The 21,090-nt window shown below is 54.6% G+C and overlaps 1 protein-coding gene across 5 annotated transcripts; it reads left to right on the top strand.

The window, feature by feature from the left end:
* Positions 1–1,090: 1,090 nt before the first annotated feature.
* Positions 1,091–20,637, top strand: KMT5A (lysine methyltransferase 5A). 5 transcript variants are annotated; one of them, XM_045887803.3, is made up of 8 exons: positions 1,091–1,200; positions 6,712–6,833; positions 8,026–8,182; positions 11,057–11,276; positions 11,673–11,760; positions 16,379–16,438; positions 17,641–17,831; positions 18,549–20,631. In XM_045887803.3, exons 1-8 carry the CDS (start codon positions 1,191–1,193, stop codon positions 18,757–18,759), a joined length of 1,059 nt encoding a protein of 352 aa, XP_045743759.1. In that variant the 5' UTR covers positions 1,091–1,190; the 3' UTR covers positions 18,760–20,631. The 5 variants fall into 5 exon arrangements, with proteins under 5 accessions (XP_045743759.1, XP_054366529.1, XP_045743761.2 ...); XM_045887806.3 differs by lacking the exon at positions 1,091–1,200 and adding an exon at positions 6,312–6,443; XM_045887805.3 differs by lacking the exons at positions 1,091–1,200; positions 6,712–6,833 and adding an exon at positions 6,160–6,443 and having other exon boundaries at positions 18,549–20,632.
* The last annotated feature ends 453 nt before the right edge of the window (positions 20,638–21,090 follow it).

Here is a 21,090-nt window from a genome sequence, read left to right as displayed (position 1 = left end):
GAAGGCAGTCGCTTAACCAACTGAGCCACCCAGGCGCCCAAATAAATAAAATCTTAAAAAAAAAGTGTCACTCTCTACTTTTCCTAGTGCTTTCACATACATCACCTTATTTAGCTTTCCTTCATTTTTCGCTGCAATGGTAGGGTCCTTGGGCAATGGCGAGGACGCCAAAATCTTGGGGACCAGAGAGACAGTGGATGAGTGACCTCCACCTACATCTCCAGGAGGGACCCCAGAGAAGAGCTGTAACTGGACACCTTCCCCGTGTTCAAAGCAAAGATTATCGAAGACATATGTGTTTCTCTGGGGACTTACTCGTAGGGTCCCCAGAGTGGGGCACAGGGCGGGGTTGTTTCCCTGAGATTAAGGTAGCCATCTAGCGGACTCAGAGTCTCAAGACTGATCCAAGCCCTGCAATTAAACTGCTGGGTGATCTTGGGCAGCAAGTAAGTTACCTGGTCCTCCTGGTCGCCTCTCTTTCTCCATCTGGGAAATGGGTAGGTAACGAGGGCTAGGATTTCTGAGGTTCCGGAAGGTTCATCCTCTGACCCATTTAGTTGGTAGCTATGCCAGCTAGTTTTGAATACTGGAAGAACAGCCTCAGTAAACCTTTCAAACTTAGGAATGAATGAAATAAACTGCTGTCGCAGTCAAGGGGCTGGAGACGCCAAACTGTGGGGAGAACTAGGGTTTGCAGGTCATAAGGGGAGATCGAGGGGTCAGAGGTCGGGTTCCTGTCAAACCCGAGAAGAACCGGAAGTCCCAGATCCGGTCCACTCTGAGCCCGGGCCTCCAGCCGCGTGACTAAAGCTCCCGAGGCGGAGCTTCAGCACCGGGAGGGGGCGGAGTTTGGGGCCTCCCAATGGCATCGCGGGTGTCCTCCCACCTCAGCCAATCAGCGCAGGGAGACGGTAAAATTTAAACCCCCTCCCACCTCCTCCGCCGGGACCTGTCCCTAAAGCGCTTGTAGAAAGTGCGGCCGCTTGCCCCGCCCCCGCCAAGGAGGCGGGAAGAAGGGCGGGCTTTCCCTCCTGAGTTCGCCTATCACAGCGGGCAGCCTGGGGAGAGGCGGGCAACTGCGCCAATCAGGGCAGCAGCCGTAGCTCCGCGGAGCAGTTGGCTACAGTTGCTGCAACTTTTTTCGAAAGCTGCGTTTCCCGGGAGATCCTAGGCGGTGACAGAGCCGGGCCATGGCTAGAGGTATTTGCCCAGGTGGTCAGCGCCGGGGCGGCTGGGGTGGGGGGTCGCGCTGAGCGGGGCACCAGGGTGGCGCGAGCGGCAGCGGGGAGGCGCCCTGCTGAGAGGTCTGCTCGGACGGAGCGCGGAGACGGGGCTGGGGGGGTTGTTGCGGAACCTTCTCCGACCTACCCCCCCGCCAAGTCTCCAGAAGTCCCTCCCACTCCCATGCCTGGGTTTCTCCTTTCTAAAGTGTGGGCACCCGCTGGCCTGCCTCTCCAGGGACAGCAGATCCATATGTCAAAGCTCTTCGGAGACTAAAGCGCAGGGCCCCTCCAGGGAGTGGTTGTTACTGATACGAGGACGGGGGAGAGCAAGGCTTCGCCCATTTCGGGGCTCTCTCTCGCTGGGAAAGGAGGTGACTCCGAGGCCAGGGCGCAGATGGGTAACCTCCATCGTGGGGAGCGCGTCGGCGTGGACACCGCAGCAGGCGCCTTCCCTCTCCGTGCCCTGAGTCACCTCATTTTTGGGGTCAGATGAGTCCCATGGCACCACCCGGGGCGACCCTTCGTCCTGCAGCTGGTCAGGACTCCTGCCCACGGGAGATGGCTTGGGTGGGATTGTCCAGCCGCGGGAGGCGATGTCCCTGCCTTAAGTCCTTCTTTGCACACTTAGTTTGCTGTCAGCACAACAAAACCCACGTTATGCGGCAAAGTGATCTCCAACCGCTGGTCATTTCCAGCCGCTGTGTCTCCTCCATGCAAAAACTTGAGCGTGACGATTGAGTAGAATTATTATTTAAGAAAAATTAGTTGAGGTTTGACATTTTCCTCAAAATCCCAAGGCAGTACAGGTTAGTAGGAATTTGCCTTAATGCAGTACGCTCCCTATAAAAATTATAATGAATAAAATAAGGATTCATTCAGCAAATATTTATTGGGCACCTTTGTTTTCAGGCCCTGCACCCAGCTGCATCCTTTATTATCCCAGAGTCCTTTTAGGGTCTTTTGGGACAACCCAGATTCTGATTAAGAAATGAGGCAAAGTGAACTTCAAGTTAACGAGCTTCATAACCCAATCCACAGAGAAAGCTAAGACGAATTTTTTTTCTTCAGAAAAGTGTTAAGCATCAAAAGTATATTTAAAAGTATCTGACAGATCATAATAAATCTATGCTTCCCTGATTCATTTTTCCCATTAGAGCAAAATCATTCAAGCTAACTGTTTCAACAGTAGGGCCTTAAAAAGGAAAAAGATGGCTTGCTTTAATTAATCTATAGGGAAAACAAAACTAAGCAATTTGCCACTGAAACATGTAAATACTTAATATAGGCAAATAATAATTACCATTGAGGACCAGACATTTTATTATCTCAGTTAATCTTTACAAATTGTTACTCCCATTTTTCAGAGGTGGAAGCTTGAAGTCCAAAGTCACTGTCTAGACTCTGGCCATGCTGTGCCTTTGCTTCTTACACTCTATTTCCCTTAGCCAAAGTGAAGATAAGTGTTCCCAGCTCCTACCATGGCAGGCTTACAAATCACCTTTGTAATTTATTGGTTAGTAATTCTCCCTATCTCGCCTGACCCCCAAACTAGTAGTTACTTCTTTCTTTCTTTCTTTCTTTCTTTCTTTCTTTCTTTCTTTCTTTCTTTCTTTCTTTCTTTCTTTCTTTCTCTTTCTTTCTTTTTCTTTCTTTCTTTCTCTTTCTTTCTTTCTTGCTTTCTTTCTTTCTCTTTCTTTCTTGCTTTCTTGCTTTCTTTCTTTCTTAATAGTTACTTATTTCTTAAGGCTTCGTTACTCTTGTAGATTATTAAATTGGGCATTTGGTAGTGTAAATATCAAATCATTTAGAATACTTTGAATGAAGAGTCAGGCTTTTTCTTCTAGAAAAGCTGTCTTTGTTGCAAACTTGTAGTTCACTTTGAGAACCCTGCTGGGTCAAGGAACAAAATGTTCAGATACCAGGCAACTCCTCTCTGGTTCTGAAGTTTTACAATCATGTAAATATTTTCAACCTTAAGTATATTAGTTTGAGGAGGATTAGTCCATCTGCTTTTCTCCATTTCTGCTGCCAGGGCCAGATGGCCTCCTAATTGGTCTCCCTCTTTCAACTTTTACCATTTACAATTTATTATCCCTCAGCAGCTAGAGTGGTCCCCAAGAACACAGATTTTTATCGTGTGACCTTCACTCCTCCTCCCTCCCCCACTGTTCTTAGGATCAAATCCTCAATCCTCACCATGGCCTATAGGGCCTTGCCTACCCCTCTGGCCTCAATGTGCTCCATCTGTCTTTATGTACACTGTTGTGTCCTTAGCAAGGGCCTGCAACAAAGTAGGTATTCAATAAATGTGGAATGAATGAATTGCTATTTTTGTGCTTGAGTTCAAGGGAAGCAATATACATTCTTTATGGTAGAGTACTCTCATAAGGCAGCACTGGGTTGAGATCTCAGCTCTATTAACCACTTTAGTCATGTAATCCTCAGTCAAGTGCTTCATCTTCCCTGAGCCTCAATTTCTACATTTTTTTTTAAAAGATTTTATTTATTTGACAGAGATACAGCGAGAGAGGGAACACAAGCAGGGGGAGTGGGAGAGAGAGAAGCATGCTTCCCGCCGAGCAGGGAGCCTGATGCGGGGGCTCGATCCTAGGACCCTGGGATCATGACCTGAGCCAAAGGCAGGCGCTTAACGACTGAGCCACCAGGTGCCCCTCAATTTCTACATTTGTGCAATAAGAATAGTACCTTCTCCTAAAGGGTTGGAAAGGTTAAATTAAATAATGCATTATTAATAGGGCCCAGCACATAAACATTGAATAAATGTTAGCTATTAGTATCATTCCTGTTGAATTCTATTTCTATGAGATCCTGGACAACATTAAGAGTTTTTATTTCTGGGGCGCCTGGGTGGCTCAGTCGTTAAGCATCTGCCTTCGGCTCAGGTCCCAGGGTCCTGGGATTGAGCCCCTGCATCAGGCTCCCTGCTCTGCGGGGAGCCTGCTTCTCCCTCTCCCACTCCCCCTGCTTGTGTTCCCTCTCTCGCTGTGTCTCTCTCTGTCAAATAAATAAATAAAATCTTAAAAAAAAAAAAGTTTTTATTTCTGCTGTTGGGTATATTTGTTACATACACATAAACACCTCCTGTCCAGAGACAGGAAAGACTGTATTGAAGGTTACATCAAATGATTTGTATTAGATCTTCTAGTACCAGAGCTGCAGAGTTGAGGAATGGGTGCTAGACTTGGATCTTAATGTAGGTAACCCCTGCATTTGAGGGCCGAAATAGACAAAGCTGTGGCCCTGAGCATGTGTGTGTGGTGGGGGGTGGGGGGTGGGAGGATGTTGAAATAGCATGTGAAGTAGAAAAGATGACCTGAGTGGCTGCTTCCTGTTCCAGACCACGATTCCCATGATAATTTGGCGACAAACTGCAAAATTCTCTGCCCTGGAGAGTTAGCGCTCTATTTCAGATGGCTTGACCTGCATGTCAGAGTGTCACTTTAGAATCCGCTTTCACTCTCTGCATAGTCTCTTGGGTATTCAAGTGAGCAGAGTATCCCACCCTACTGGAGTTAGTGTTGGGGTGGGGACTGCCGGAGGGGAGGGGATAGATGTAGGAAGGAAGGTGCTCCCCAGCCCTGTCCAGGATGCTAAAGCATGAACTGATTTGGGAGATGTTGTCCTGAGCCTATTCCTGCCATTTAATCCTATTTCGTCTTATCCCTTCTTAAGGGGAGGCAGCTACCTCAAGTGACAGCCATTTGTTTTTCTGTGGATGTTGGAAGGTGCCCTGGGTGGGTTAAGGAATTCAAGGTTCTTGGTTCTTATCCACAAGGACGCTGAGGCCTAGTCCAGGGAAGTGAGTGGGCCGTGGTCACAAAGCACCTCTGGGGCAGACGCAGGGAGAGAAACCCAAGGCTTGCCTCCCAGGCCATGACCCAAGCAGTAGGAGCTAGACGCCCTGAGGTGTCTTGTTTGCATCTATGACTTAGCAGAAATACAGTGACTCTTGGCTGTGGGCCCTCACACCCTAATGGCTTCAGCACAGTGGTGCAGGGCAGTGAGTTCTGCCAACACAAGACACCCACTGGCTGGAACCCCTGCCTTCCTAGGACATTTTCTCACGGGGGTGGACAGGAGAACCAGGTGACTTGCTAAACGCTTCTGCAACAGCCTCTGTCCCTCCTATCTTGAATTTCCTCATCTGTGGCTGGGAGTGCAGGCTCTGGGGCCATTTGGCCTGGAAATTCATTTTCAGTTCCGAGAATTTGGCCAAAGCTCCTCACTTCTCTGAACCTCAGTTTCCCTATCCGTGGAAAGGATAGAATAAGGGTGTGTACCTTCGTAGGGCTGTTGTGAGGTTTGGATGAGATGGTGTATGCACCGGGAGCACCCCACCAACTTGCCATTAAAACCACTGGCTCTATCTCCCCAGGGCCTGAACGGGTCAGGTGCAGACCGCCTGGGTTTGACACTTGACCCCGTCGCTTTCTAGTTCTGTGGCCTTAGGCAAGCCGCTGCACCTCTCTTGAGCCCCAGTATCCCCATTTTTAGCGGGTTTGCCACAGGACCTGCCCCCCTCTGCCCGCCGGAGGGGGACTTGCGGGAGGATTAAATGCCCATAAAACGCTCCGGGAGCACAGGCTCGGGCACGCAGGAGGACTCTCGCCTGTGGCGCTCCCCGCTGCTGACTGCGCCGGGCACCGGCGGGTCTCCCAAAATATCCGCGGAGCCAGCGAGAGCAAGAGCCCGGCCGGCGAGAGCCCGGGCTGTCATTATCATGTTTCCCACCCCTTCCTCCCCGACTGGCTGAGGACGCGCGAGAGGGGGCGCGCCCGAGTCGGGATTCGCCGCGGCCGCGCGGCGCGCCCTCCCCCCTCCCCTCCCTCCCTCCGGCGGAGCCTCGCAGCGCCGCCCCTGCCAGCCCCCTCCCCGGGCCGGGAGCCGGACGGTGGGCGGCGGCGGCGGCGGCGAGCGGGCGGGCGGGCCGCGGAGGACGCGCCGCCAGCGCCTCCCTCCCAGAGTCCTCGGTCCCGGGCCGGCCGGGGCTGCCGCGGCGCGCTGGTGCCGGGCCCTGCCTCGCAGGCCATGGGGGAAGGGGGCGCCGTGGGGCGCCGCCGGCCCTTCCCCGGGGCGCCGCGGCGGCGCTGGTGGCGGCGGCAGCAGCAGCAGCAGCGGCAGCGGCAGCGGTGGTGGCCGGGCCGCGGCGGCGAGGGCGAGGGCGCGGGGCTCGCCGCCATGGGCCTGGCCGGGCTGCAGGTGGGTGTGGCGGGCCCGGCCGCGCGGGGGGCGGGCGGCGCGCGGGGCCCGGCCGGGCCGGGCGGCGGGAGGGCGACCCGGGCCCCGGCCCGGCCCGGCCGGCCGGCCCCTGCCTCCCGGCGGCGCGGGGGGCCCACCGCCGCCAGGCCCTCGGAACATGGCTGCGGCGGGAGGCGCCGCCGCGGCGCCCGGCCCGGGCGGCCCCGCTCCCCGCCCCGCCGCGCCCTGAGCGCCCCCTCCCCCGCTTCCCCCGGGTCCCCCTCTCCAGGCAGGAAGATGTCCAAGCCCCGCGCGGTGGAGGCGGCGGCGGCGGCGGCGGCGGTGGCAGCGACGGCCCCGGGCCCGGAGATGGTGGAGCGGAGGGGCCCGGGGAGGCCCCGCACCAACGGGGTAAGCAGGCACCCTCCCCGCACTCACTCAGCGCGTCCCGAGGGGCCGCGCGGCCGGGCCGCCCCCGCCGGCCCGGCGCCTCGAGCACGTGCGCGCGCCCCGGGACCCCCCGCCCGCGGCCCTGGGCCCAGGGGCGGGGGGTGCGGGCGTGCGGGCGGGGCGCCCGGCTCGGGCAGCTTCCTTTTCTGCGGCCTGCCTGGGAGTGGCGTCCACACTGGCTCCGCCATGACCCTGGCAATATTTGACCTCGGAAAAGTTTGTGTCTTTATGGCATTTCCGCGCCCCGAGACCCAGCTACCTCGGCAGTGGCTGCCTTCCCAGGGTGTGCGGGGCCTGGCCGGGTCCCTCAGAGAGGTCACGGGTCTCGCTGACTTGGTGTTTAAGGGTTCAGCAGGCAGAAGGGCCCTAGCAGTGTTTCTGGGGAAGCCCTCCTCCCATTCTGTGCTTACTCGGAGGCGAGGGAGGCCCCACGCCCAGAGACGCCAGCAGTGACCTGTACCGCCCCACCCGCCTGCCCACCCTCCTCCTATTAATGCCAAGATGCCATTTGCAGTAGAGTGACCGCCCTGCATGCGCTGGCTCTAGGCTCCGCTTTTATTGAGCTCTCCACCCCCAACCCCACCCCTCAGTTACCACTGCAGTCCAGTCCCGCAGTCCTGGGAGGCTGCTGGGCCGCGTTGATTTGAGAGGGGCCAGGCTTGGGCACACTGAAGGCTCAGGCAGTAATGACAAGTCCTCCCGGAGGCCTTCAGGACCAAGAAGTGGTTAATCAGATTCCCTGAGGCCTGTTTCTGTGCTGAGAGCTCCTGCAGCTCCTGCCAGGGGAGTTAGCTCCTGCACATAGGCCAGCCCTTCAAATTCTGCAGTTGTTCAGTCCGGGTCATTCTGACCCGACTGCTGCTGGTAGGTTGTCTGCTTCTGGTATACGCCTTGGTATACAGCTGGCTTCCTGCTGGCCAGATGTGTCCTTAGTGACCAGAATTCGAGACCACATGAGTTCAGGAAATGTCTGACTCGGACCTGGGAGATCGTAAACCTTCCACTGTTCTCCCAGGGCTGGCAACTCCTGGTGGCCTGCTTTTGAGAGATGGTGTCGGTGTTTGGTTTCGGTTATTCTGAGTGCCCTTCTCCGCCATTTGCCCTGGGATCTTCTTCTTCAAGCCTCTTTCAGAACATGCATTTGTCGTTTTAGGAGAACGTATTTACCGGGCAATCAAAGATCTATTCCTACATGAGCCCCAACAAATGCTCTGGAATGCGTTCCCCCCTTCAGGAAGAGAACTCAGTTGCACATCACGAAGTCAAATGCCAGGGGAAGCCATTAGCCGGACTCTACAGGAAACGAGAAGGTAAGGCTCTGAAATGGCCCTGCTCTGACCACAGCTGGTCGGGTTGCAGAAGCCTCTCTCCTTCATAATTGTGCACATATATTAAATGTTTATCCAGCCTTTTCAAACCCAAGTTCAAGGGTTTGAACCACGTTCTGTCTTGCTGCTAAGAAACAGACACAGGGGAAGAGAGGCCTGTCCCGGGGTGTGTGCCCTGTCGGTCTAACAGGTTTTCCCTGCTTTCACAAGAGTTAGCATGTCCTTCAAGCTTGAGTGTGTTGCCAAGTTGCAAAAATAACACCTGAGCTGCAGATGAAGAGGCTCACATGTACCCAAAGTACAGAAGTTACGAGTCTGGATGGTACAGGCCAGGTGCTGGCAGCCCTGACTGTGTTGTGTGAACGTAGGGAACCGACTTCCTTCCCTCTTTTGAGCTGGCCTTGACCTCATTTCTGAGTTTCTTTCCACTCAAGTGTTCAGTGCTGCTTTCTGAAGCAGCATGCTCTGTAGTGAGGTTTGGAGTTAAAATATTGAACAAGAACATACATAGTTACTGAAAATTCTGTTCGGCCCTGCAAAGCAAGCTGAAACCTCGTAGAAATCTTGCTCTCTCCCAAATGTTTCCCCTGTTAAAGCTGCAGTGGGGACTAGGAGCTTTCCCCAGTGCACCACGCTCCCTTCTAATTAAAACTTGCCTTAAAGAAGCAGAACTCTGGCTGCCAGGGGCTCCGGACAAGGAAGCCTCGTAATTCATTTCCAGAAAGTGCCATAAGTGATGGTGAGGCCAATGTCCGGGGCCAGATCTGAGCGCCAGGCGTGGGGAAGCCCAGAGCCAGGGGTAGGAGCCGGGCCTCGGCTTGATTCCCCGCCCAGGGCAGTGGGTGATACTGTTTCAGTCAGTCGTCAAATGATTTGGGTTCTAATCCACCTCTGCCACTTCCAAGGAGAGGCTGGGGCAGGTCACTCCGCTTTTCTGAGCCTTCGTTCTTTCATCTTTGAAGTGGGAGGGAGAACTCCTACTTCGCAGGGCTATTCTGAAGATTGGTGAAAGCATGGGTGCAGAGGGCTTTGTACAGTGCTCCACACCGGCCCCCCTTCCTGGGCTGGCCTGATCCTTGCTGCATCTGCAGCACTTAGACGAGCCTCCACCGAGGAGGGGCTGGGTGGCGAACGGGCTCTCCCTGGGTGGTGGTCAGGCAGTCTCCCATCCCTCCTGGAGTGGGGTGGAATGTAAATGATCTTCAATGGTGGCATGGTACATAAGCTTATTTGACTTACAGTGTCACTAAATGGCCACAGTTAGGATTTGGGGCCAGATATATTTGAAGGAGAGCCCAAGGGCCAGGCTTTTGTCCTTGATTCTCAACCCTTTTTCTGCTTTGACTCAGACTGACGTGGTCGCTGACGTTCACGGGCATCACGCACTCCTAGGGTTTTTATGGGTGATGTCTTGGACTTCACTCCCTCTGGTTCCACTGAAGGCATGTAAGGCAGTGAGAATGGCCTGGCTGGATTTGGATGTATTTAGTTTTCTTTTTAGCTTATTTATTGAGCTCACATATCATAGTGGTCGCCGTTTTAAAGCATACAGCGCAGTGGTTTTTAGTCTCTGCAGAGACCGGCGCAACCATGACCAGCTGTCTGGTACCAGAACATTTCCTCACCCCACAAAAGAGGCCTTGTGCCCATTAGTCTCTCCTCATACCACCTCTCCCCCAGCCCCTGGCAACCACTAATCTACTTTCTATCCCTGTGGATTTGCTGGTTCTGGACGTAAGTAAATGGAATCACGCAGGATCTGTAGTCTTGGGTGTCTGGCTTCTTCCACTCAGCATCATGTTTTCAAGGGCAGGTGTTAGGACTTCGCTCCTTTCCGTGGCTGAATAATATTCCGTCACGTCGATGGACCCCAGTGTACTCACCCAGTCATCAGTGGATGGACATTTGGGTGGTTTCTCCTCTTTGGCTATTGTGAATAAGCTGCCACAAACATTCACATACAGGTTTTTTGTGCGGACATATGTTTTTAATTGTGTTCGCAGCCGCCTAGGCGTGGAATTGCTGGGTCATATGGTAACTCCATGTTGAACTTTTGAACAACTGCCAGACTCTTTTTGAAAGTGACTGCGCCATTTTACGTTCCTACCAGCTATGTATTATTTACTTATTGTTTTTTTTTTAAAGTAAGTCTTTTTTTTTTTTTAAGTAAGTCATTTTTTTAAAAAGTGAATCATTCACCGCCACTGGTGCTTCACAACTATTTTTAGTAACGAATCCTTTTTGCCGTCCCTCCCGGCGCCGCACTGACCAGTGTCAGGTCACTGCTGAGAACCACCATGAACGCAGGGCTTTGGCCCCGTTAGAAGAGGAAATGTTTTTCTCTTAAGAGTCTGAAATGAAGCATGCCAGGCGGCTCTTGGGGAAGAGGTCTTTGCTAGGGAAGAAGTTCTGCTTTATTACCTTATTCCTGTCCATCAACGCTGGCCCACTCTGGGAATTTAGCTTTTCTCCTGGGGTCTGCAGGAGATCAGAAACGTTCACAGACTAGATGGGAGCAGTCCTTCCACCATGTCTATCCACTCATCAGGAAGTACACTGCAAATATCTTACTATTTTATTTGTCAGCGATACTTCAGTAAAGCTGAAGAAAAAAAAAATAAAAAAGATGCAGACGAACAGCTCTGCCCAGTGTGTGGGTCCGAAAGGAAAGCTACATGCTTCTCCCCCGGAAGCCCTTGGCAGACACGGGGTCTCACAGGCGGGGGGCACTGCGACTGGCACACCCAGGGTCCTCTCTCCTCTGAAAGCCTGTCTTAGAATGCAGCTGAGGGTTGAGAGATTGGGACACGGAGAGTGGACTCTAACCCTCTGTCTTTCCCCACGCTCTGCCTGCAGAGAAGAGAAACAGTGGGAACGCGGTACGGAGCACCATGAAGTCCGAGGAACAGAAGCTCAAAGACGCCAGGAGAGGTCCCCTGGCACCTTTTCCAAACCAAAAATCTGAAGCAGCAGAACCTCCAAAAACTCCGACCTCGTCTTGTGATCCTGCCATTGCCGCCGTGGCCAAGCCAGCCCTGAAAAAGCCCGTCAAGGGCAAACAGGCCCCTCGGAAAAAGTAAGTGCCTTCCGGAGCCCTTCCCCTGCCACGGCGCAGCATGCTGCTTCTCACCCCAGTGGCCCCAGCTCAGGTGCTCGCTAGGGGGAGCAGGGCCCCCGCCCGGCGTCTGTGTCATCGGGGCTCAGGTGCCGTGCGTCACCACCAGGGACACCGTTACTTGTCAGCATGTCAGTCTGGCCCGAGTCCAGAGCTCAGGAGCTCCCCCCCACCCCCCGAGGAGGCAACCTGTCTTTTGACGCTCCGATGCCCCCTTGGGCAGGTGAGCCTGCGTGAGCGCAGGTCCCGGTGGACAGAGGTGTGGAAGTGACATGATCGCTGAGGAGTGGCGTGCCTCTGGGCTGAGTGCGTCTTCAGTGCTCATCCTTGTTTTCTCCTCTACCCTTCCCACCCCAGAGCTCAAGGGAAGACGCAGCAGAACCGCAAACTCACGGATTTCTACCCTGTGCGCAGGAGCTCCCGGAAGAGCAAAGCTGAGCTGCAGGTAGAGGCCGCGGCTTTCCTCCGGGCTCGCGGGGCGGGCGGGCGCGTTCTCTGTGGCGGCCGGGGCCTAGCGGGCGTCATCCTGACGTTGGGGGTCACCCGAGGCTCGGCACGACGCCTCCGTGAAGGCGCGTGGCGTGGCGCGGCCGGCGGTCCGGTGACAGCATCTTGTCCAGGCGTGTGGGTGGGGCCGAAGGAGCCTGGGACCCCGGGGGGCCGCGTGTTCTTGGCGAGGCTTGTCCGTCTGCTCGCCACGCACTCCGTGGCGCGTCTCAAGGGGGCACGGAGCAGTGGCTTGGAAGCCACTCATGGTTGTACGACTCGGGCCAGTCACGCGTCTGCTCTGTGCCTCGGTCGCCCCGTGTGTCCAGCGGGACAACAAAGCACTAGCTTGTAGGGGTGTAGCCGGGAGGGCCGGTGCACTGGGGCACGAGGAGCTGGGAACCGGGCCTGGCCCCCGGGGGGCACCGGCCAGCGGTTACACTGCTGCAGTTGCTCCCATAGCTGTCACTTCCTGTGGCGCCTCTGTCCTCGCTCCCCCGGGCTGTGGCCCTAGGAGGTGGGAAGAGCAGGCCGGGCCCCCGGGTCTGTAGGCTGTGAGCCGGCTCCGCAGTCGGCCGTCCGGCGGCAGCGGGTCGGTGTTTGGCGCGGGGAGGTGGGGTCCTGGCCTTTCTGTTGAGGAGACGGACCCCAGGACCCCGGGCGCCGTGTGCCCTGCAGCCCTCCGCCCACCCGCACCCTCACAGCCAGCCGGGGGGCAGGAGCAGAGCTCGGATTGCCGCCCCCACAGAGCGGTGGGGAAGTTCCATGCGCACCGCCTCCCCCCCAGCCTCCTCCTTGAGGCCTTGTCGGTTTTAGCTTTTCAACCTGAACTAGACTCCTTCCGCATTTTGTGGGTGAAAACCATAGATGCAGATACGGCAATTTAGCATTCTGTTGCTCTGCTTATTTGAATTGATGAGGCTTCCTTTAAAATAAATGAGAGAAGGGGTCCATCCCCCGCCCCCCAGAGAGCAGCTTTGGCTTTATTTCTTTAGAAAGGCAATGTCTTTGAGCCAAGAACAAGCTGTTATAAAACGTTTGCCTGCAGCGGGAGGCCGTGCTAGGTCGGTCTCAGACAGCACTGCGGAGGGCGAGGTGGTGCCAGGCCCCGGAACCCCAAACACCTCCCAGCCGCAGTCGGGGCTGCGGTGCCCACACAGGGAGCGCTGGGGGTTCGCCGAGGCCTGCCACGGGCTGCAGAGCGGGGGCAGCTCAGTTTGCCTTTTTAATGAAAAAGAAGGGCTTTTCTGGCTGGAGGAGGGACGTGATGCAGGTCTGCAAAATGTCGCAGCAGATGAGCAGAAGGGAGCAGACACTCACTTCTCCGAAGCTTGGTCTGCAGCTAGTAAGCTCGCCCTGTCACCAGACAGAGAGCCAGTGGCGAGGAGAGCCGTGCCGCGCTCCGCTTGTTTGGGGCGGCTCTGCTGAGTGAACTCCAGGGCCGGGGGGCTGCTGGCCTGGCGGGAAGGCGGCTGTTGGCTGAGGTAGCGAGGCTGTGGTTGGCCAGGGCGGCGTCTTCTCTGGATGGCACAGGTGAAGCTCGAGGGTGGGGCAGCTGGGCCTCATCTGAGGCGTGAGGTCAGTCCTGCCCTGCCTGCTCTTTGAGGCCCCAGAAACCACGGCCCAGGCACAGGGGGCATAAGAGGGGGCTGGGGGTAGCCAGAGGAGAAACTAAAATTAAAACCTTTGCGGATACTTAACTGAGTTTGAAGGCAGAGCGGGCAGGGCCGGGGCCAGGGAAGAGGGTGGACACTGGGCCTTGGAGAGATACCCTGAACCCCTCGTTGTTTTGCTGCAGGGGCCCCTTAGCTGGTTGGCCTGCTTGTGGGTGGGGTGACAGCCTGCACTGGGGCAGTGCCCCGGCTTCTTTCTCCCCAGCCCAGCCCCGGGCCTGATGTGCAGAGCAGGCTCGACCTAATTCAGACCTTGCTTACCTCCCACTCAGTCCGCCTCTAGCAACCCCATCCCCACCCCCGCCCTGCCCAGGCTGCTGCCTGCCTGAATTCTCTTCGGAAGCCTGGAGCTGGATGGTGCATGCCCCCAAGCACTGAGCCTCCAGAACGAAACTCAGACTGCGGCTCTGCATTCAGGGCATCTAGCCTGCGCCCAGCTTCCCCCAGCTCAGCTCCTCTTGCCTCGTTAAGTCCCAGCAGGAAAGTCCCCGGGTGCCTAGCCCACCATCAATCCCGGTTACAGAGCTCACTACATTTCTCCCTGGTCTGGTCTTCTCCACACACTAATTTTTCAGCAAGGTGGTTGTGTGAGTGATGTGTATGTGTTGATGTTGCCGTTGCTTGAGGGCTTACTTCGTGCCAGGCACTGTTCTCGGCCAGGATATCCCACGGCATACAAGCTCTCCTGTCCTCAGGGAGCTTATATTCAAGTGGAGAGTGTTTTAAAAAAAACAACCACCAAAAAACAAGATAATTTCAGATAGTCCTTTGACATTAATTTCATACAACAGAGTAGTGTGAAAGCACAGTGAGGCTAAGGCTACTTTAGCTACAGTAGTCAGGGAAATTTCACTGAGGGAGGTGCCTTTTGAACAGAGCTTAGAAAGAAGGGAGGACACAAGCCAGGTGAATGGATTGGGGAAAGGGTGTTCCAGGGAGGGGGAAGAGCACGTGCAAAGGCCCCGACGCAGGAACTAGCCTGGCCCTCTAAGAGAGTCATCAGTGTGGCCAGAATGTGGGAGAAGGGGTGAAGATGGCTGCTGAGGTAGGGCTGGGACCCTGCAGAGCCTTACAGGCCATGGGAAAAGGGGGTTTTATCCCCGTAGCAGTGAGAAGGTATGGAAAAGCTTTTGCTTCTCTTTTTTTTTTTTTTAAGATTTATTTATTCATTTGAGAGGGGGAGGGACAGAGGGAGAGAGAGAGAGTCTCAAGCAGTCCCACTGAGTGCAGAGCCCAACGCGGGGCTCGATCTCACGACCCTGAGATCATGACCTGAGCCAAAACCAAGAGCTGGGCACTCAACACACTGCACCACCCAGGCACCCCAAGCTTTTGCTTCTCTTTAAATAAATTTTTTATTTTGGAATAATTTTAGATTTATAGAGGAGTTGCAGAGATAGTGCAGAGTACCCCCATAGACCGTTTACTCGGTTTCCCCATCATTAACACCTTCCATACACTGTCCTGGTACATTTGTCACAGTGAACCAACATTGGCCCATTACTATTCAGTAAACTTTTTGGAAGGCTTTAAGCAGGGAAATGACATGATCTTATGTACATTTTTATTTTATTTTATTTTTATTTATTTGAGAGTGAAAGAGCACACGAGCGGGGGGAAGGGACAGAGGGAGCAGGGAGCCCGACGCGGGGCTCGATCCCAGGACCCCGAGATCATGACCTGAGCCGAAGGCAGACGTTAACGACTGAGCCACCCAGGCGTCCCATTTTTTATTTATTTTTTAAAGATTTATTTATTTGAGAGAGAAAGAGCAAGTGAGAGTGGGGGGCAGGAAGGGAAGAGAGAGAATTTCAAGCAGACTCCCTGCAGAGCACAGAGCCTGATGGTGGGGCTCGATCCCATGACCCCAAGAGATCACGACCTGAGCCGAAACCAAGAGTCGGACGCTTAACCGACTGAGCTGCCCAGGCGCCCCTTACGTAGCTTTTTACAAGACCCCTCTGGCTGCTGTGTGGGGAATAGAGTGAAGGGGTGGTCAGAGCGGACGCCAGGAGCCCGGGGAGGTGGCCATGAAAGCGCTGGGGTGTGGGCTGGAGGCAGGCTGTCTGGTGTGGCTCTTGCGCGGCGTCTGTAAACCTACAGAGACCCGGGCTCCACGTCACGCCACAGGCGTTCAGTACATCCACGTGGAGAGGGACCGAGTCCGTGCGCGCTGTGGGTGGGGGCCGCCGGCCCGGCTGGGTCTGTGCTCGGCGCTGGGTGGAGGCCTCGCCTCTGAGCCCAGCCGTGGCAGCCAGTGGAGGGCCTGGGCTTCTGGTGGTCTCTGTGTGGCTCCCCGTGCCTCCCCACAGTCCCGGGCACTTGGATCTGGGAGGGAGGTGGTGGCCCCGAGGGGCCGGTAGGGCCAGGAGTGTCCACTCCTGTCTGACTTCTTTGTTCAGGGTGGTCCTGCCTCTTGGGGGTGGGAGGCATGTTCTCATCCGTAGCAGTGGCTTCATGGAGACCCAGGTCAAAGTTCCTGAACCAGGGTGCCAACAGGGGCCATCAGACAGGAGGGACGTGACTGACGTACACCCGCCCCTTCGAAAGGCACAGCCTCTCATCTGCCCTAGTCGATTTTATATGAAGTCAAGAGTCATGATTTTTTCATGTTGGCAATTTAGATGGTTTAAAAAACATTGCACGTGCCAAATAGAACCCAACCCCCAACCCAGTTCTGCAGTCGGGCCACCATTGCGTCCCTCCTGGTCCATTTGAGCCCCAGGTGGCAAACTGTCCACAACAGATGGGCAGTGAGAGACAGATGGCGCTGTGGGGCATGGGCGTCTTTGGGGACTGATGTCACGGAGGCCAGCCGTGAGTGACCTGCGGGTGGTCCAGGCTGCCCAGAGTGGCCCAGGAGAGAATGCTGAAGTGCTTCTTGTTTCTCTTCCCTCCACCCAGTCTGAAGAAAGGAAAAGAATAGACGAGTTGATTGAAAGTGGGAAGGAAGAAGGAATGAAGGTAAGGGGCAGCAGGGTCTACTGCTCGGAGGCTGAGGCTGGAAGGTACACCGCCCCCCCACCCCCCACCCCAGCGCCCAGCGGCCGGCGGGTTGCCGTAACCCCGTTAACAGTCACTGCGGCTAGTCAGACTCTTAGGTTGTCAAGGGGCCAGATACGAAATCTGCCCAGGGAGCATCTCGGGAAGGAAACACTAATGGTTTTTATATGGGAAACGTTATCCTGAGAAACCTTTTTAAGATTGCGGTAAAATATGTATAACATAAAACGTACCATTTTAACCCGTTTAAAGTGTACAATTCCATGTCGTTAAGTACGTTCACAGTGTTGTGTAACTGTCATCCCTGTCTAGTTCCAGAATTTTCTCATCCTCCCAAATGGAAACCCTGCACCCAGTAGCCGTGACCCCCCACTCCCCCAGCCCCAGCTGTGTGTCTGTGGATTTGCCTGTTCTGGACATGTCATGTGAATGGAGTCACAGAGTAGATGGCCTGTCGTAGCTGGCTTTCTTTCATTTAGCATGAGGCCTGGGCAAACATTTTTCCTAAACTGTTTTCCTGGGAAACGACAGGGCCCAAGAAATTTCCTTTGTTCTCATGTATTGCAAACACTGGGTGGATGAGAGGGGCGGAGCCCTACAGTGGCCACCAGGTGGGTCTGGGCTGGGACTCGAGGGTCAGAAAAAAGCTCCAGTTCCACACACCCATCCAGGAGGACCTGAACTTAAGTCTGGGCCCCGCAAGCGGTCACCCTGCAACCCCATTTGTAACGGAGTGAGGAGAAGCACGGGAGGGTAAATTCCAGAAAAAAGGAGACACTTGGAACACGGGGTCCTACTGCTCCCCAGAAGAGGCCACGTGTGTGGATGTGAGTTGGGCTTTATCACTTCCCCGCCACGTGGCCTTGGACGTGGTTCTGCCTCTCCGAGTCTCCGTTCCCTCCTCTACAAACTGGGGCAACACCCGCCCGGCAGGTCTCTCCGGAGGCTCACATGTAACAGTGCTTTGCAAAGAGCACGAGGGACCCTTGTGGGGTGATGGGTTGTGGCGACGGTGGAACAGAACAGCTTTTATCCGGTTCATCCTGCCCGCCGTGCTGTGTCCGTAGTGCGGGATCTAGGGCACACCTCGGCGAGGGGGGCAAGCCCGGGCCGCTGGCCCTGCGCGGGGTCAGGAAGCAGCGCTTCTCCTCACCTCCCGACAGATTGACCTCATCGACGGCAAGGGCAGGGGTGTGATCGCCACCAAGCAGTTCTCCCGGGGCGAGTTTGTGGTCGAGTACCACGGGGACCTCATCGAGATCACCGACGCCAAGAAGCGGGAGGCTCTGTATGCACAGGACCCCTCGACGGGCTGCTACATGTACTATTTTCAGTATCTGAGCAAAACCTACTGGTAAGTCCGCTGGAGCTTCAAGTGGCTTTTCCGTGTCCTGGCAGAGGACAGGCCTCCGGGCCGGGAGCCACGAGGGCATCCTGCTTCTGGCTTCACTCTCGCTACGTCTTTTTTTTCCAAGCCGCGAAGCAGCTCTCCCCCACTTGCCATTTTACCATGTGGGGTTGGAGCTGTTCCAGCTGCCGTCTGAGCAGACGAGAAGCAGAAGCGGGCTAGGCGGGGACGGTCCGCTCCGAGGCTCACCAGGCCGCGCGCTCTCGTGGCCTGCAGCCAGAGCAGCTCTAGAAATCCCTGGCTGCTCCTTTCCCCATATGGCCGGTGCACTCGATTGGGGTGGTTTTTGTTTTTTTTTTTTTTTATTAGGCTCTATTTTTCTGAGCGGTTTTAGGTCCCCCAGTAAAATGGAGCAGGGGGTACGGAGAGTTCCCGAAGCTCCCTGCCTCCCCACACGCGCAGCTTCCCCCACTACCAGCCGAGTTGATTTGTACTCATTTATCTGTTATGCACTTGCCTCACGCGCCCCCACAAAGAGCCTTTTGCGTTCCTGCCGCCTCCCACCCGGTGCCTCCCCGGGCTCTTAAAGATGGTTTTTTGATTTGAACTGCTTTCCCCGAAACGCGGCCATAAATCGACATCCCACCGGAGTCGAGAGCTGGCGTGACTGGGATCAAAAGCCCCTTTGTCAGTGTAATCCTCTGTCGCCCTCCCTCCCGCCAGTGTGGATGCGACTAGAGAGACAAATCGCCTGGGACGACTGATCAATCACAGTAAATGTGGAAACTGCCAAACCAAACTGCACGACATCGACGGCGTGCCTCACCTCATCCTCATCGCCTCCCGCGACATCAAGGCGGGGGAGGAGCTCCTGTACGACTACGGGGACCGCAGCCGCGCCTCCATCGAAGCGCACCCCTGGCTGAAGCATTAACCTCCCGCCCTCCCCGCCCCTCCCTCCTCCCACGGACAAAATGCCCTCAAAGGGAATTGAGTTTTTGGGTTTTTTTTTTTACACACTTAATCTTAGCAGATTACTTCAGATGTTTTTAAAAAGTATATTAAGATGCCTTTTCACTGTAGTATTTAAATATCTGTTGCAGGTTTCCAAGGTGGACTGGAACAGATGGCCTTATATTACCAAAACTTTTATATTCTAGTTGTTTTGTACCTTTTTTGCATACAAGTCACACGTTCGTGCTTCCCGTGCATGCAGTCGAGGACGCAGCACAGGTTTTAGAGGAAAGAGTGAACATGAACTAGGAGGCCGGGTGACGCCCGCCTCCCGCCGAGGAGCCAGGACTCTCCTCCCCACGCCCCCGCCGCGACTCCCGAGGCCCGGCCGGGGTGTTCCCAAGCTCTTGTTTTCCTGACGTCTGGACAGGCGCACATGGAAGTGTATGAATATTTCTTAAAAAGGTTTCGCAGTAAGCTAGTCTTCCCCTCTGCTTTCTCGAAAGCTTACTGACCCAGGGGCCCCGGGCGCGGGCCGGGCCTAGGTTTACTCTTCCACGGGCGCCGCTTTTCTGGGCACCTTGAAGCTTCAGGGCGGGTAATCAGAGTAGATGTGGGCAGGGAAAAGCATCGCTTGCTCGCCCTGCCGGGGCAGGGTTTCCCAGAACTGGGTTAATTCTTTATAGAAATGTGAACACTGAATTTATTTTAAAAAAAAAATGATAATAAAAATTTAAAAATTTTAAAAAGACAAAAAAAAAAAGAAAAAAACCACAGAAAACAACTTACATGTATATAGGTCTTGAAGTGAGTGAAGTGGCTGCGTTTTTTCTTCTTTTTTCTTTTTTTTTTTTTTTTTTTTGGTTTGGTTTGGTTTGGTTTTTGTTTTTGTAGAAGAGATTTGAGATGGTACTCTATTCTAATCAAAAATAAAAGTTTTGTAGCGGGACCAGAAATTACTTACCCATCATCACCCCCCTCCCCCCACCCTGACCCAATTCCAATGGGTTGAAAGTTCCAGACCTGCTGTCAGGCTTTCTGTTTGTCAGACCACCTGGTGTCCTTCCTGCAAAAATGAAGATGCAGCCATGAACCGAAGGGGGAACCCACAGACCCTGAAATGCAGGGCCCCTACCCCAGCCGCTGGTGCACCAGCGGAGTGGGCAGGCCCAGCAGCTCAGGGATCAAGGCTAAGGGTACAGTTTTCACCTTGACTGTGATGCAGGAGGAGTAGGTAGCTTCCTCCCTCTTGAAGGGGGACCTATTCTCACTCTGGTAACTTGCAGTCCAGGGGGCCGTGGCTCTGGATCCATGACCTGGGGTCTCCCAACCTCCCCTGGTCCCAGGTAAATGTGAATGGAGACAGGTATGAGAGCCTGTCCTCAACCTTGATGCCCCCCCCGGCGTCACCACGGTGCTACCTAAGAAAGTCTCTCCCCCCCGCCCCCCACTTGCCTGGTCAGTGGTCAGAGAATTGGAGGAGGATCCGACAGAGTGTGTAAATGTGAGATAAAATGTCTTGGTTGTACCTGTTTGTGGTTTAGCTTTGTATTTAAAAAAAAAAAAGGAAATAACTTGAAAATTATTTGTCATCATAAAAATGAAACAAAAATTAAAATATTTATTGCCAGGCGAGGCCACCTGTGTGTCTGTTTTTTACATGGCAGAGAGAGGATTGGAATTTTCTGCTTCACTTTACAAAAGGGCTACACACTACTCAGCAGGGGTACCCGGCTGGCTCAGTCGGTAGCGCGTGCAACTCTTGATCTCGGGGTTGTGGGTTCAAGCCCCATGTTGGGTGCAGAGATTACTTAAAAATAAAATCTTTTTTGAAAAAAGGGTTACAGAGCAGTATGTGTCTGTCTTGGTGAATGGCCTCCTAGGGGGACAGTCTCTTCATTGTACAGTGGGGGTCATAGGTGCCAGAGAAGATTAAAAACTAATGCATGTTGAATCCTCCCTGAGAACAACTGGCATCATCATCTGCACCCTGTCTTGGCGGGAAGCCCCTCCTACCAGTCCAGATCTCTGTGCCCACCAGCCGCCCGCACTCGAGGCGGACAGAGTCCTTGGTGGACAAGCAGAAGATCCGGCACCAGGAGCAGCTGTGTTGGCCAGCCTGTCACCTTGCACAAATCCCTTTCCTTTTCCAAAGCTTGACCATCACACGGAAACAGCCTCTGCCCTGCTGACGTGCAGGGGTGTCCTGAGGATTCAGCCGTCATGGATGACTGCATCTTCATCTTGGAGGGAACAGGGTGCACTCGGCCCTGGAACAGCCGGCTGTGTGACCTTGGGCAGGTGACAGCTC

This window comes from Mirounga angustirostris, unplaced genomic scaffold (assembly GCF_029215605.1).
Source record: "Mirounga angustirostris isolate CCGP_5_RB_7025 unplaced genomic scaffold, mMirAng1.0.hap1 SCAF_14, whole genome shotgun sequence".
Classification (NCBI taxonomy): domain Eukaryota; kingdom Metazoa; phylum Chordata; class Mammalia; order Carnivora; family Phocidae; genus Mirounga; species Mirounga angustirostris.
The sequence above is the reverse complement of the archived record's forward strand: the minus strand, read 5'-3'. Positions and strand labels throughout refer to the sequence as shown.

Coding starts and splice junctions, on each gene's coding strand:
- KMT5A (XM_045887805.3), top strand. CDS start 6,273: ATGGGGGAAGGGGGCGCCGTGGGGCGCCGCCGGCCCTTCCCCGGGGCG. Junction 8,183..11,056: donor ACTCTACAGGAAACGAGAAG/GTAAGGCTCTGA, acceptor CTCTGCCTGCAG/AGAAGAGAAACAGTGGGAAC. Junction 17,832..18,548: donor TATCTGAGCAAAACCTACTG/GTAAGTCCGCTG, acceptor CCCTCCCGCCAG/TGTGGATGCGACTAGAGAGA.